Genomic DNA, 15,846 nt, shown 5'->3' with positions numbered 1-15,846 from the left:
CGACGGCGATCGACCTTTGTTAATCTGAGCGTGCGGTGGGGAGCAGTTGTTCGCCTTCGAGCATGAGGAGGCCCGCAGGTGTGGCGTCCGCGACGTGCGGCATGGCTCCCCGTCGCCAACCCTCGTCATGCAGGGCGAGGACTAGGAGGCAGAGGCCGCCTACCAGGCGGCGCTGGCGGCAGTCTTCCACGAAAGCGAGGAGGAGGAGCGCCGCAAGGAGGAGGAGGAGGCGTAGCAGGAGCGCATGGCGGAGGCCATGCCGCTGTCTGCGGCCGGCGACTGCGTCGTGTCACCGTTGAGGCCGCCGTTCCCCGTCAAGGCCGAGCCGGCGCCGACCCCCACTGAGCCCATCGAGCGCTGCTCTTGGACCGGGGTGGTGCGCGTTAGCACGCCGCCGGTCTGGCTGGGGGCGTCAGCGGAGCAAGAGCAGGCGTGCTTCGAGCAATGGTACCAGCAAAGGCTGGCTGAGGAGCACCGTGAGGGGGAGTACCTCGAAATGCTGGAGCGCGACGCCGAGGAGGAGCGCCGCGAGGCGGAGGAGGAGGAGGAGTGTCGTGCTCGCGCTGGTCCAGCCCAGCCGGCAGCGGACAACGTCGCTAGAGCCTGGTCGACGGCATTCCTGTGGGCTGGCCCGGCGCCGACGCTCATCACCTCACCGGCCCCGACGCCGCCGCCGCCTTGGGCAACGCACCTCCTAATAGTGTGTAGTTTTATTTAATGTTTTATTTAAGGTAATAGTGCACTATCGCCGGCCTTTGTGGCCGGCATTAATGTTTAATTAACATCTTTTCAAAATGTGTGGTGGAATGTTTTTTTTCGCGCCGGCTAAAGAATGGGTCGGGCCAGCATCGGGCGCAAGCGCCGACCCGAATGCAAAAGCGGACATGGGTGTACGCCGAGCCAACCCAAACAGACAAAATGCGGATAAAAGCGTCGTCCGTTTGGATCGGCGCATTGGATTTGCTCTAAGCATATTGTAAGATGCAACTAGTCTGATCCGCTCCCATGGATGCGCCATCATCATTGGTAACGACCCTCGTCGAATCAAAGCTTTCACCATAGCCTTATTCCTCGCCACCTCAATAGACCCGGGTAGGGGGTAAGCCGATGCGAACCTGTGAGACCGAGCCACGTGGCTCCATTCGTATTCATCAACGAGGATCACGCCAACAAGGAGCAAAAGGATAGCACGGCCATACAACACCATGAAGGACTACTGGAGTCGAAGCCGGCACCACACGGCCCAGATCCATCCCACAACTCTGATGCGCCCGCCGCGCATCACCACCACCGCACACCATGGCGACAACAATACCACAACGCCGGGTTGAGATCCTCTGCAGTACTGTACGGTGCTGTAGTGTACAGCACCACACGGTACTGCAGAGGATCCTAACCCCACAACACCATGTAGCTGCAACCCCGGCAACCGCGAAATTGCCACAAACACGCAGTAGTCGTACCAGCAACCACCATGAGAGTGGCCCACCATGCCCAGATCGGGCTCGCAACGCAATTGCACGCCGCACATGCAATCGTCGCCACCGCGGCTCCCCGTCGGCAGTAGCAAGCAGCCACACTGTCACAAACATCGGAAGCTATCCCAAGAGGTCAGGATGAGATCGAACACCTTCGAATCGGGATCCCAAGTCTACGCGTTGTCGCCACCTTGCTACTGAGCCACCCGCAGCACTAAACGTGATGATGCAAGACACACAGGACACAGCGCCAGCCGCCGCTGCGAGGCCCCCAACTTGTGGGCAAGCACACTACAAAGCGGAGAGCAGATCCCACTGTCGCCGTCTCTGTGTGGGCTTTGCATGTTCGAGGCTTCTGACAACGATGAGAGGAAGGAGGAGAGGAAGGGGTTGCGGACGGAGAGCTGGCGTCACCGCCCGTGTCGCCCCGGGGAGGAGCAACGTGGGGGGGGGGGGTGCGAGAGGGAGTTTAACTTCTAAGAAAATGTGTGAAGATGGAAGAATGAGTTTTACATAGCAAGGAAATGCTGCCAAACTTGACAGGGATATTTTACGCTTGGACAGTTTTAACACCCAATAAATGGCTTTACTAAACTGATGATAAAAAAGGGTTAAAATCGGCGAAGATGCAAATAGAAGAAGGAAATTGTGTGTAGCAGTTCTTATCGGTTTAAATGGAGATAGAAACTAGAAAAGTAATCAAGAAGTATTCCACTGAATTAAGTGCATAATTGGTTTGCTGCCCATTTTTGGCTTGCCAAATATAAGAGATAGGCACGAACCAACCAAGTAGTAGCCAATATTTGACACAATACCAAACATTGGCATGCCAATTTTTGATAACAAACCAATTATGCTCTAATAACCAACACCTGACCATACTTTAAAAGATGAAGAATGAGCGACTATTCTCCTCTATTCCCGATGAAAGCAAAACAGTAGCAGAGGACCATTTATAGGAGGTTCCATTTTGGCTTTTACTCCCATCACGCTCATTTCTTTAATGATTAAACGTACGTAGCTGTCAAACGTACGCGCATATTATACCTTATAGTTTACAACAAAAACGTCTGCTTGCTAGCTACTGTATTTCTTTAAAAAGGAAATATTGACAAACTTCCAAAAACTATTTCTTCATCTTGTCCTAGCAAGACTACCATCTCCGTGGAGCGAGTTCTCCCGCTAATTGCAAGTCACTAACCGTTGAAATATGGAGCGGGCTTTAGACTCATTCAACAATTTCTAAAAAAACTCTAAGGGCCTATGTGTGCTATACGACTAGGTGGTGAAATTTTTAGTACCACCCCAGATTTGAAAGAAGAGTTGGACCTCTATGTAAGGAGTTCTCTTCTACATGTTGTTGGAGTTTGAGAAGATGAGTGGTTCCCGCGCGCTCCTTCATCGCCTGCCTTGTGGTGACCTATATCACGGCAGTATCTGTTTTTCGTGAGGTGACTAATGCGCTGGTGCGGTACGGAGGGAGAGCAAGGTGCTTTTTTGATGCCTAATGTTGCTGTTGGTGCAACAGTGTAGGCACAGTGCCTTGGATAGTTACTCGTCTGCTCAAAGATCCAACACGCCTTGGATTGTTGGCCCATTTGCATGTATATATAGCTGGTTGTTAATGGTGAGAGATTGGTGTCTAGCTCTCTCTTCTTGCTCTTCTTGCGAGTTGTGGTGATCAATGGCTGCTCCTTCCGGTCCCGGTCCCGGTCAGGAACCGCCGGCGGGGAGGCAGTTGAGCTACCACCTCGCCGCTGCTGTGAGGAGCATCAACTGGACGTATGCCATTTTCTGGTCCATCTCCACCGGCCCAGCGGGGTAATTACACTTTCTATTCGTCCTCTCAGTCCATGAATTTGTTTTTTTCGTACAGGTCGCATTTCAACGTTTTTCATCCTAAAATTTTACACACATACACATAACATCCTTGTTTATTTGCACAAATTTTTTCAGAATTTTTTGAAACCAAAAAGTTTGAACTTTGATTTTTCTTTTTTTTAAAGGCCTCCGTGGAGGCCGAGAGCCAAACGCCTGTTCTCAGTACTATAGTACTACCTCCGTGCTAAAGTAGAAGACGTTTTCAGGTTAAACTAGCTAGCCCGTAAAAATATCTTATATTTTAATACGATGAAGTATACTTTTTGAAGCAAATACCCGAGCTAAGCTAGGTTCCTACTTTTCATGTATCAAGCCCATCGGTTTGTTTTCATTTGTATTGTAGAGTTCTGGCGTGGAAGGAAGGATTCTACAATGGCGAGATAAAGACGAGAAAGATGACCAGCTCAACCACGACGACGGAGCCGAGAAGCCAGCAACTGAGGGAGCTCTACGAGTCGCTCTTGTCCGGCGGCAACTCCGACCGCCGGGCAAGGCTCTCGCCGGAGGATCTCGGCGACGCTGAGTGGTACTACACCATAAGCATGAGTTACACCTTCCGGCCTGGCCAAGGGTACGCCTCTGTCCAGATGCATTATATTAGGCGCCTAACGAAAATTAGGTGTTTCCACAACGTGACACAAGTTACTTCGATTACCATCCGACCAGGATAAAATTGATGGTGGATTTCAACAGTCGTATACTAAAACCGTACACTCAAATGCCAAGTGCACAGACCTATGCAAAACATCTAAATGACGAAACCTCACCAGTGCTAAATAAAAAAAAATGCGAGAAAACTTCCGACCTATTCATCTTCAATCATGACAGTATAACAAACACCAGAATTAATGAAAATTACATCCAGATCCGTAAACCACCTACCGACGACTACAAAAACTGAAGCGAGCCGAAGGCGCGCCGCCATCATCGCCCTCCCTCGCCGGAGTCGGGCACAATTTGTTGTAGTAGACAGTCGGAAAGTCGTCGTGTTAAGGCCCCATAGGACCAGCACACCAGAGCAGCAACTGCCGCTGATGAAGAATAACGTAGATCGAAAGGATTCAACCTAAAGACACACGAATGTAGACGAACAACAACCAGATCCGAGCAAATCTACCAAGGATAGATCTGCCAGAGACACACCTCCACACGCCCACCAACTATGTTAGACGCATCACCGGAATGTGGGCTAGGCGGGGAGACCTTTATTCCATCTTCAGGGAGCCGGCGCCGTTTCGTCTTCCTGAACAGGACACAAACCCTAACAAAACTGAAAGAAGCGACTAACAACGGAGCTCTCCCGCCGGCCCTTGCCATGATCCACTGCGCCCCCATGGCCCTAGGGTCACTGGAGGCAAGGCGGACCTGCGGCGGCGCCGGCGAGAGGCACGATTCCTAGCTTTTTTTGAAGAGGATGAGGCGGTCACCAGTGCTAAATAATTAAATGGACAGAGTTTAGCTACAACAAGTTAAGTAACTAAGCTTTGGGACTTTAGTCGTTAAACTCTTAACACCTTACCTAAGCACTTATGAATTGGAGAGACCTAATGCACCTGGACGGAATGAGTACCGAAAATGTTTTTTTGATCCTGGAATCCAGTGAGCTTGGATTTTCTAAAAAAAATCTAGAACAAAATTTTCAAGTGTCTAAAAAAACAAATCTGAAAATTATGCACGGCTTGTTTAGTCCTGAGGTGGAACACCCTTCTTTTGCGGGGAAGGGTGGGTACACCCTTATGTACCGTACAACTTGCCTTCTAGTGCATGGGAATCTGAACCATGTGCAAAATTTATTTGCATTGTTATATTGGATACTGTTCATCATCTAGTGAATCCGTATTTTGTTTCGGACCATAGTTTAGAAAACCTGACTACATTGCCGAACCATTGAGCCTGTCGGTTCAGGTTTTCACCGGCTGGACCTCTGGATCACCAGTTTATTTTCTGGTTTATTACCATAAAATAATATATGTCGAGTAATATATAGATGCTAATATAGTGTAAAACAGCGGTGAAATAAAATTACTTCCTTAACCTGGACAACAAAGTAGCAGAGCCAGATTGGTAATTGGGCCTTGGCTAGGCCCTGCCTGATACTCCAGCGACCTGGGAATCACTTCTCCTAGCGAAATTTTCGGTTTCTATAAACCAGGGTCGCCAGTTGTGGCTTGGTAATCCTCATGACCCTTTTTGTATTCCTATGAACTTCCCGGTTAATCAATAAATAGGCCTTCACTGCAAAAAAAAACTTCTCATGAATTCTATAAGAACATTTTTTTTTCTGGATTTTGTTCTTCAAAGGCCTGGTTTATTCACCGGTTTTTTCAGAAAACCAGCCAGTTTGTGTGAAATGGTCTTATTAGCTTAAGAAACCGCCAAGGCCCGTGCTCTAGTTGGGTTTTTTTACCTATGTTTCTGATAGAGCTATTTTGTGCTAATCCGTACGATACCGCGTGAATCAAATTGCAACTCCTGCACCTAGCACCTTCAGGCCTCCTTTGGTTTGTAGGAATTTTGTAGGAACTCTATAGGATAGGATTTGCAAAGGAAAAATTCCTTCGAAGCGCTTTGGTTTATAGGAATGGATTCCTGTTCCTATGTAGGATAGGAATCAATCCTTCACATTTTGGAGGAAAAAAAACATTAGCCTAGACTCAATGGAAAAATTCCTATCCTATGCACCAGATGGTATCTCTTTCTCTATAAAAATTGAGATGCATGTCATCTCACTTCCTATGATTTTCCTATTCCTATAAAATTCCTATCCTATCCACCAAAGGAGGCCTCAGTCATTTCCATCATCTTCACTGAAGCTACTAGTCAGAAGGTTCAGTTGTCCCTTTCTCTCACTATTGTAGAATAGGTTAGCAATGACGTGCACAAGTTGCCTAGCAGTGGCAGGCATTGATGTGGAGGGTGCCTGCCACTGACCTCCTACCACTACTAATAGTTTATCAGTGGCGGGCAGGGCGCCAACCACATATAGAAGATTTCCGGTGGTAGGCTTTAGTTCCTACATGCCATAGGTCTTACAGGTACCACTGCTCGGGCCCCTACGCGACCTCTGCTGAGGGAACCTACAACAGTGGATGTACCATCATTGACGAGCTTGAGGACCCATCCTTTTTTCTCATCGCTGACATTCATCTTCTGACAGGTGTCTCTAGTCGGGTAAGGGCTATAAGTGAAAACGTATTATGCAATAGTATAAATATGCGGACGTGAAAATAGCAAGCGATACATGCACTATTTGCTTTTACAAATCCACGAATTCATCTTTTTTATGTCACTCACATGTACATCTATATAAAAATGTGAAATTATTTTCAGATTTTTCTTCAAATCTTTTTAATACAATTTATAAATAAAATGAAATTTTTGCCTTGTACGATCTGGCTACGTGTGATATAGTGACATTAGTACCTACTACATACTTGGCCCAATATAATCACAACCGTTGCTAGAGTGAATACGTACTTACTGAAGTGTTTGTTCCGTCAGGTTGCCAGGCAAAAGCTTTGCGAGCAATCAACACGTTTGGGTGTACAATGCTCAATCCGCAGATACCAAAACTTTCGAGCGCGCGCTCTTAGCAAAGGTAACCCAGATATCTCACGCTTAATTTGTATACATCTTTTGGTCGTTAACTAACTACTAATATACTCCATCGTGGTGCCTACTGGACGCTTAAAAAAAGACCGTGCCTATTAAGGTCAGCACACTACTTCCATCACGCTTCCATCATTGCATATGCATTGATCTATCACGTACATGTGTTCCCTTCACATCTCTCATCTCAAGTTGGCTCGCATTTTTCCAGACAGTCGTTTGCATTCCCTTTATGGGTGGTGTGCTCGAGCTCGGGACGTCGGATCCGGTGAGTGCGCATGATTTTCACTTTTAAAGGAATTTCATACGGATTTTGGAGGATTTCGTTCTTTAGGATCTTTTCCTATAAAACTTGTTTGGTTTGTAGGATTAGAAACCATATAAACTATTCATGTGGTCTACTTTATATACAGTTCCAAGGTAAAAAAATTCCATTGAGTCTAACCTCATGGATTTTTTTCCTTGTTTCTATAACAATTATGCATTGCACCTAATGCTATAGGAAAGTTCCTGCATTTTTCATGCGGTGCAACCAAACAGCTTCTATTATAGATTCCTCAATCACATAATGGTTTATCATTGACGGGTGGGCGGCCCATCATGAGGTATTCGTCAGTGATGACCTATAAGCGGAGAGGCCATGTCACTGACGGCCACAATTCTTCCGTTGTGGGCTGGGAAGGGCTTGTAGAATTAGCCCGTCAGTGATACAAGTCCAGGGGACGTGAAAATTGTCATGTCTACAGCTTGTTCTGTGCAGCCCGTCTGTGGTGACTTGTTTCCTACTGCTAGCACCTAGCGGTGCCTGAAAACCCATTGCTAGCAATGCAGCCCCAGCCGCACTGCCTCTTAGCAATCCCAGTCGTTGAGGGAGCACATTTCCTATATACATAATTACATATACATACACACATATTGCATTCTAAGCACATACAAATCAAGATATATTTATCTACGACATAAGCAAAATTTGATCTTCTAAGATTTCAACTATATTACATAGTTTACAACCAACAGAATAATACATCCATACCATATGCATCATAAATTGCATCTAATGGGAAGTTGTAGAAACCTAATAGACATAGTTCTAGAAATCTAATAAGTTGCCAACAAATGAAATATGTTGCTTTCTTGGTTACGTCATTGCCTTCGCAATGGGTGCCAAAAGATGAGCAGGCCAATGTCTTTCCAAGACCATAACCCCACAATCAGGATGCAACACCCGAAACATCCAACACCTAAGACCCTTGTCAGCTCCATCTTCGGATTTGTCCGGATTATGCTCATGGTAATGTCTGTTTGTATAGCATCATCAAAATAGAAGATCTTCACGGCTATGACATTCCAGCAACACTGTACAAAACACTCTTTCAGATAAATGTCTCTTGTACAGTGTGCCAAAACATGGCACTAACGGCGAGATGAAGTAGGTCTCTCCCTAATCTACCTGTTGACACATAAATAAAGAATTTCTTCAGTTTTGTGCTAATAGCATATCCAGTCTTAACAAGTATAATCAGTTGAATCGGATGTTTGGAGATCAAATGTTGGGGTAAAACATAACAATGCTTTTCTTGGTTACATCGATGCCCTACTCATGGCAAAAATTCTCACAGGAGAACTTAGATCCATCACCAGTAGTTTTGTACAATGTGCCAAACTAGGCCCCATGTTTTTAAAATTCAATTCAACTTAGCAACGCAAGATTCAAAATTTTAAAAACTCGTACTTAGTTTAATTCAAGATCAAGGTCATGTGAATGCTACAAAAGCAAGCTGAGGTTTTATTGAATTCATGCTCCAGCCAACTCATCCAAAAGTCCAAACTGATGGAAAGAGGTGGGCAACATTTTCATCACCCCCTCGTGTCTAGCCTATTTTAGTCCTTAGATGTAGGATCAACGTAGGTCGTAGTACCATTTTATATAATACTGCGTTGGCAGGGTCTTGAACTCAAGACCTCTTGGCTCAAATACCATACTGAATTCATGCTCCAAACAAATCATCCAAAAGTCTGAAGTGATGGATAGAGGTGGGCAATATATTTCAACAGGTTTATTAGGCATACACATGTCAACTTTATGAATAATAGGCTTAGGTATGGACAAAGTTGTGATATATCTGAGTTTGCTCTTTGCAGCATCGCACGAAAGTCAGCAATGAAAGCCAATAGAAATTGGCCCATACTAGTTGAATGCAAGCTTAAGACCATGCAAATGCTACAAGAGTAAGATGAGCTTCATCAGGAATGTAGATGGCAAGTTTATAGATAGCATTGTTAGCTACATGTTATGTATAAAGTTGTGATCTATTTATCTAATGAACATGAACTTGGTATTGTAGCATCACACAATAAAAAAGCCTCAAAACTCAGCAATAAAAATCAATATAAATGGCCTCAGACTTGCATATATAGCATGCATATAGCACTAACTTCTAATGACCGGCGCTAAAATCATGGCCAATGGGCTACATATGACTAAGTTAGAAACCAAATCAAGGGAAAATATCAGGTGGGCCCAAAATGTTATCTCTTCCCCAATGTATTTGTTGATGCAATAAAGGCATGTGGTGAAGGAATAACATATGTGAGGACCATGTGGAGTATATCATTGGATTAGGCTACGAATTAACCTTATGTAAAGAATTGGTCATGCTTTTATCGGCCAACAGAAACTAGCGCTTACATTATTTCAGGAAATTTACTCACAACTGGCAATAGAGTACCTATGCTACCCATATGTAAACAAGATGCTAGTTTTATTTATTTAGCTAGTATGCAAAATAATAGCTTAGACCTAGGATGTTGTTCCCTTGAATAGTAAGCACTCTTTCTCCTGTTGGATCATGTAACCACGAACAATGCCTATTTATACAATTGGTTGCATGTACAAAATTCGTTAGGAGATAGACATGCTTACAAATGATAGAAGCAACAAAAATTCTTGGTCCATCCATTGAAACCATGGCCAACAATTATGTCTCGCCTTTCTTCCTTCTTATAATGAAAAGGAAGGGCTCCTGCTGGTAGCAAGAAAATTGGATCACATAACCCCCAAAACTGTCCAATTTGGATGACATAACCCCCTCATCCTTAAAACCAAGTTCTTAATCCCCTAAACTATCTTAAACCGGACAAATCACACCCCCCCCCCCCCCCCGCCCGAACTCAACTTGAGCGGTATGGGACGGCTGTTTTGCCTAGCGACCGGCCACGTCAGATAGGGGCTAGTGCGTCCGGTATAAACGAAGCCCCGAGCCAGTTCCAACCAGACTCGTCCCCTTCCCATGCCCTTGCCCCTTTGCCTCCCTTCTCTTCTCCTCCCTCCCAGATGCAATATTGAGAGGAGCACCAAGAAAAGCAGCATGCTACTGGAGCTTCCATCTACAACCTTTAACACATATGCTCTCTGTCCAACTGTCTAAACACAAGATTTTCACTCTCTTCGTTCTTGTCCAAACATCATCATGTACATCCTTAATTAGTTGTTGCTGGAGAGGTGTGCCTGGTTTATCCAACCACTTGAAGAACAAGCATCCACCAATGCCTCCAATCTTGCAACAAAACAAAGTGGGGTATTCTTTAGAGAACAGAAACTACCAATCAATGGTTGCACTTGTGATATATCCATTCCTGTATTGTAATCGCTCCACGAAATCCAGCAAGGCATCTTCACATCGCACTCACACTTGAGAATCGGCTTGTACTCGTATAGCGGGAAATTGAAAGACCCAAATGACAGTGGTCCCGCCTCATTGAAAAACCCGCGACAAGCATGTGCTTCCTGTGATCATAATCACCATGGTGTGTGGAGGGGAGGAGGAGCAGAAAACCTAGTGGCGTTGGAGGAAGAAAGGAGAAGCACCGGCGGCGCAAGAAAGCAGAAGAAGTGGCGACTCGTTTGCTTGGAACCGGCTCAGGGGCTCGTTTTAAACCATATGCATTAGCCCTGTCCGATGTGGCTAGTTGGTGGGCTCAACCTAGGCGCCAAGTAAGCAAAACAGCCGTCCCATACCGCTCAAGTGGAGGCTGGGGAGTGATTTGTCCGGTTTAAGATAGTTTAGGGGATTAAGAACCTGGTTTTAAAGATGAGGTGATTATGTGATCCAAATTGGATAGTCCTGGGGGTTATATATACATTTTTCAAGTTATTCTTTAGAAAACCAGGTAAATAAAAAAGCTAGGATATGCATGCCATGGATATTACCCAACTTAGAATAGGGTTTAGGGTGTAGGCTTAAGGAGTTGGCTTTAATAAAATTAGAACCAAATCCTCAGGCCTAGAGCTGATAACCTATTGTCTTATTATGAGATTTTTCATCATTAGCAAAATATAATTTTTCCTGTCAAAGGTATAGAGTGCCTCGGTATTAGTGAGTGAAAAATTTCCTATTCTTGTAGGATTCAGTATCCCATGTCATCTAAATGCTGCATTTTTAGAATCTTGTGAACCAAAGCGTCCCCAAGAAACATGTAAATGTTTACTAGCTCAGAGATACGACTATCCTAGCCAAATTTTCCGTACAACCATCAGTGATGTGTCAACCCGTCATCACACAATTATTGTTAGATATACGACATGCAATGGAGAACGGAGAAGATCAAATCAACACAAAGGGACACAAGATTTTAACATGGAAAAACCCTCCAATGTGAAGGGAAAAAACACAAGAGACAGTCAGAGAAACTTTATTATATCGGTAGAGGTTACAAACATTGGGGATTTACAATGATGAAGTTATCCCGTGCGGCGGCTTACAAAGGATATATATTCTAGCGGTTACCTAGGCTAATATTGATCCATACCTCCCATCTCCTCTATGGTTCAAGCCTCCCGGCGACAGGTCTCCGCTCCGCTCCGACAGAAGTTATCCTTTATATAAATTTGGATCACAACTTAAAACTTACCACATACATGTTTCTATCCAATCAATCTGAGACGTGTGTCATTTCTAACATATTCGGCCACTCGTCAACAATGATCCATCAATGATAGCCTAGTGTATTTCCTTCAAAAATTGATAGCCCAGTGTGTAGACTATTACTAACTTGTTAAGGCATAGCCTAGTGGTGGAAAGGGACCGACGCCTTCCCACCAAGCCAGGTTCAAGGATGGTACCTGCAATATGGTTTGTTGCACCAATTATATTATAGGGGGCTTCCTTACTTACTCCCCTCCCTCCCCCCGTGGTTCTTTTCACTCTGCATATAAAATTTGTTTGAAGACAAACTACACGAAGTTTTTATATAGAAAATATGAACATGTATAATACTAAAACTACATAGTATGAAAATACATTTCATGATGCATCTGACAATATAGATTTCATATTGAGAGTGTTGAATTTTTTAATATAAAGTTAGTCAAACTTTTAAAGCTTGACTTTGACTATTTTTTATATGTAGACTAAAAGGAAAAGTGGGAGTATAACTCATGTACAAAACACATGCTCATTTTTGTTGGCAAACAAAACATGTTTATCATGACTAGCAGTATGAATTGTTTTTTGCATGAGGATAACACAAACTACCAAATCAACAGGAGGACACGTTTTTCCATTTCATCGGTCCATATCCTATAAACCTAAGAGAGTCATCTCGACTAGCTTAATTATTAATCTCAACATGCAAGCGTGCCACCTCACCATACAAGTATGACTGGGATAAGGCCCATCTCAACATGCAATCATGCAAGGGAAAAGACCCACCACAACATTCACCCATGAATGGAAAAATGTTTTCGATTTAATATTCTACTTATATTTAGTAAACATTGTTACAAGTATACATAATCAAATATAATAAGTCATATGCATTTTAAATTTTGGTTCTCATGTTATCAACCCAGTTTTCATCAACCAATTCCCGTAGAAACGCGTGAGGTATCCTCTAGTTAATGAAGTGCTACTAACAAAGTGCAATCAATGGACTTGCTAGGTTTTGGAGGACTCGAACATGGTGCATCAGATCGGCACATCTTTCTGGGAGCTTCACTTACCATCGTTCCCGGCATGCTCGAAATCAGAGGAGCCATGCTCCAACCCATCATTAGCAAACGAAACCAGCGAGGCTGGCATCATGTTGGAAGACCTCGATCACAACGCCATTGAGGGGATGATCTCTGAGCTAAGGGAGGTCGAGTGCCTCTCTGACGTCAACCTTGAGTGCGTCACAAAGGAGATGGATGAGTTCCAATTCCTCCTCGAGGGGCTGGACAGTTGTGCTCTCGAGGACAACTGGGTCATGGACAGGTCCTTTGAGTTCATTTCTTCCCCGCAAACGGTGTCGTCTATGGACTACCCATGCACGGAAGATGTGATCGTCACTTTAAGTAGCTCCGTTCAAGGTACTCGACCATCCTGTTTTATAGCCTGGAGGAGGTCACTGGAGTTGAAAGATATGGTTGTGCGGGTCACCGACACCGAGGAGTCACAGAAGTTGCTAAAGAAAATTGTGGCTGGCGGTGCATGGACGAACAATGGTGATGGTGGCAGTATGGCAAGAGATCGGGAAAGTAACATCAAGAACCATGTCATATCAGAGAGAAGGCGTCGCGAGAGGCTCAACGAGATGTTCATGGTTCTCAAGTCACTCGTCCCATCCATTCACAAGGTAGTAATATTAAATATGGTATTCCTCGGCCGCCGTATAGAAATATTCAGTTTTATTTATTATATTCCCTTCTAAAAGAATTTTTAGTTATCTTGCACACATTTCTTTTTAGCGAATTGCACCATTTGTTTTTCATACAGTAGCTTTTATTTCTGGATCATTGTTAATTGCAGGTGGACAAAGCATCAATCCTCCTACAAACGATAGCTTATCTCAAGGAGCTGGAGCAAAGGGTAAAAGAGCTAGAATCCAACAGAGCAACAATAGAATGGAGGCTCCATGATGTCGTAGGCGGGAAGAAGAATGTCTCAGTTGGATCCAAGAGGAAGGCATTGGAAAGGGAGCATAATGATGGCCAGAGCAACATCGTCAATGTGACCGAGATGTAGGGATTATCTGTGTCCTACAACTATTTAATCCCATTTGGAAATAGTTATTCACTATATATGGAACTATTGTTGATGGAGCTATAACTTGAGGAATCTATACATACTCATGGTGTACTTGAGTAAATACTTAATGAAGATTATTGGAATACGGTATCAAAGAATATACAGGAAAAATCACCCGAGTACAAGTACTAATTGGAAGGAGCTAGGTTTATTGTCAGACTACAGCCCTGATGAAAATTAACCTACATAAGTAAATTGATATTTAATTATTACACATGACTCACACATGTGTGTTCGAGGACGAAAGCAACATTGTCCAATTACAGATGGATTATATTATGGTTGTTAATCTTATCTGGATTATGTTTAAAACACAAGTTTAAACAACTTGAAAAGTCACATTTGTAAAACACACGTGATCTTAGAAAATAGGAGCACAAGGCTAGTCGTAGTGGGGAGTAACTTAGACTAGTGTCATGTATATGATACTAATCAATGTTACTACATTCATAGTGCAAAGTATCATGATCGATGCATTTATTAGGTCGTAGACTCACTTTGCATTAGGTTGCGTTATGTTATGGTGCATATTTAGAGCAAGTACAATAAGTTGATGTAAATGGACTATGAGGATTTAGATATTGTGTTTTGCTGAATTGGAAGAGAGGGAGATAAAGAAGTTGGATGTAGATTTACAACCGGATGTAGCACGGGCTCCAAGAAGTTTTGTAAGCATGGAAGGTGGGTCATATGTTAGTAAAGTAACACTTGTAGCTAATTGCGATACATGTTAGCTATTACATTGAATATAGATGACATGGAAACATGATATAGACAAAAACCGGCTATATTACTAACCATGCTCTTATGTTACCATAAACACCTCTCTCATCATTACCTACTTGCCACATTAGCAAACTTACCTTGAGGTGTGTTATGTTACTAGTTAAGCTACTTCCACTATGTCTAGCCTAAGTAGGTTTCACCCTCTAGCCTCAATATGCATTGTCGGCGGCACCACCAGTAAAAACTTAAGATAGAAGAATAGAGGGTAGGCCGAAATCAAAAGTTCTTACATTGATATCAGCAAAGGTTTTGGTCGCGGTTTAACCAAGTCCATACCAAACTCTGTTGTCACCACTAGTGACCAACTTTGATGCATCCGCGGCAAACATTGCAATCAAAAATAGTTCACAAGAAAACAATTTTTTTTGAGAACTTTTATTTTTCAGTGAAAATTGTATTGCCATGGAAGTACTTTTATGTTGCCACGGTAGCAGATTTTGTTGTCATGGCGGTTGTTTTCTATAAACTTTCAAAACTTAATAAAACTAACAACTTATAAATAAAAGGGATAGAGAGAATTGATCAAAACTTCAGAATTTTGTACTTTTGAAAAGAATTTGATAACCAAGGTGATCAGGCCTAATTAACAAACAATTTCAAATTTACAATACTGGCAAACTTCAAACAACACTTATGTTTCCTCAACTTGGATAGGAAAGGTTCCAATCATAAGAGTTTGATATTTCCTTTTAGACGGAATAATGGGCAGTTCAAATTCATCAATAATGATAGTTATAATTTTTGCATCCTTTTGGGAACCATTCCTTTTATCAAACTTCTTCAAAAAATAAGCAGTATGCTATTCCCATTAACATGAAAGTAACCATGTTTTTGTTAGGATCAATGATAACCCTTGCGGTATTAACAAAAGGTCTCCCAAGAGTGACATATAGGTTGTTATCCTCAGGCATCTCAACTCTCAAGTACAACAAAGTTTGTTAAAGATCAAAACATTAGCAACCATAAAAGGTACATTGTCACATATGCTTATAGTTATAGCAGTAGTCTTATCAGATATTTGCGAA

The 15,846-nt window shown here is 43.3% G+C and overlaps 1 protein-coding gene across 1 annotated transcript; it reads left to right on the top strand.

Annotated features, from left to right (window-relative positions):
* The first annotated feature begins 244 nt into the window (after window positions 1-244).
* Window positions 245-14,125, top strand: LOC123090455 (anthocyanin regulatory R-S protein-like). The gene is made up of 8 exons (XM_044511748.1): window positions 245-682; window positions 3,196-3,299; window positions 3,703-3,930; window positions 6,861-6,957; window positions 7,057-7,071; window positions 7,180-7,236; window positions 12,909-13,583; window positions 13,757-14,125. The coding sequence occupies exons 1-8, from the start codon at window positions 245-247 to the stop codon at window positions 13,970-13,972; spliced, it is 1,830 nt and encodes a 609-aa protein (XP_044367683.1). The 3' UTR covers window positions 13,973-14,125.
* Window positions 14,126-15,846: the final 1,721 nt, after the last annotated feature.

Source organism: Triticum aestivum, chromosome 4B (genome assembly GCF_018294505.1).
Source record: "Triticum aestivum cultivar Chinese Spring chromosome 4B, IWGSC CS RefSeq v2.1, whole genome shotgun sequence".
Classification (NCBI taxonomy): domain Eukaryota; kingdom Viridiplantae; phylum Streptophyta; class Magnoliopsida; order Poales; family Poaceae; genus Triticum; species Triticum aestivum.
Note: the sequence above shows the minus strand (reverse complement) of the source record. Positions and strands in the feature narration are given on the sequence as shown.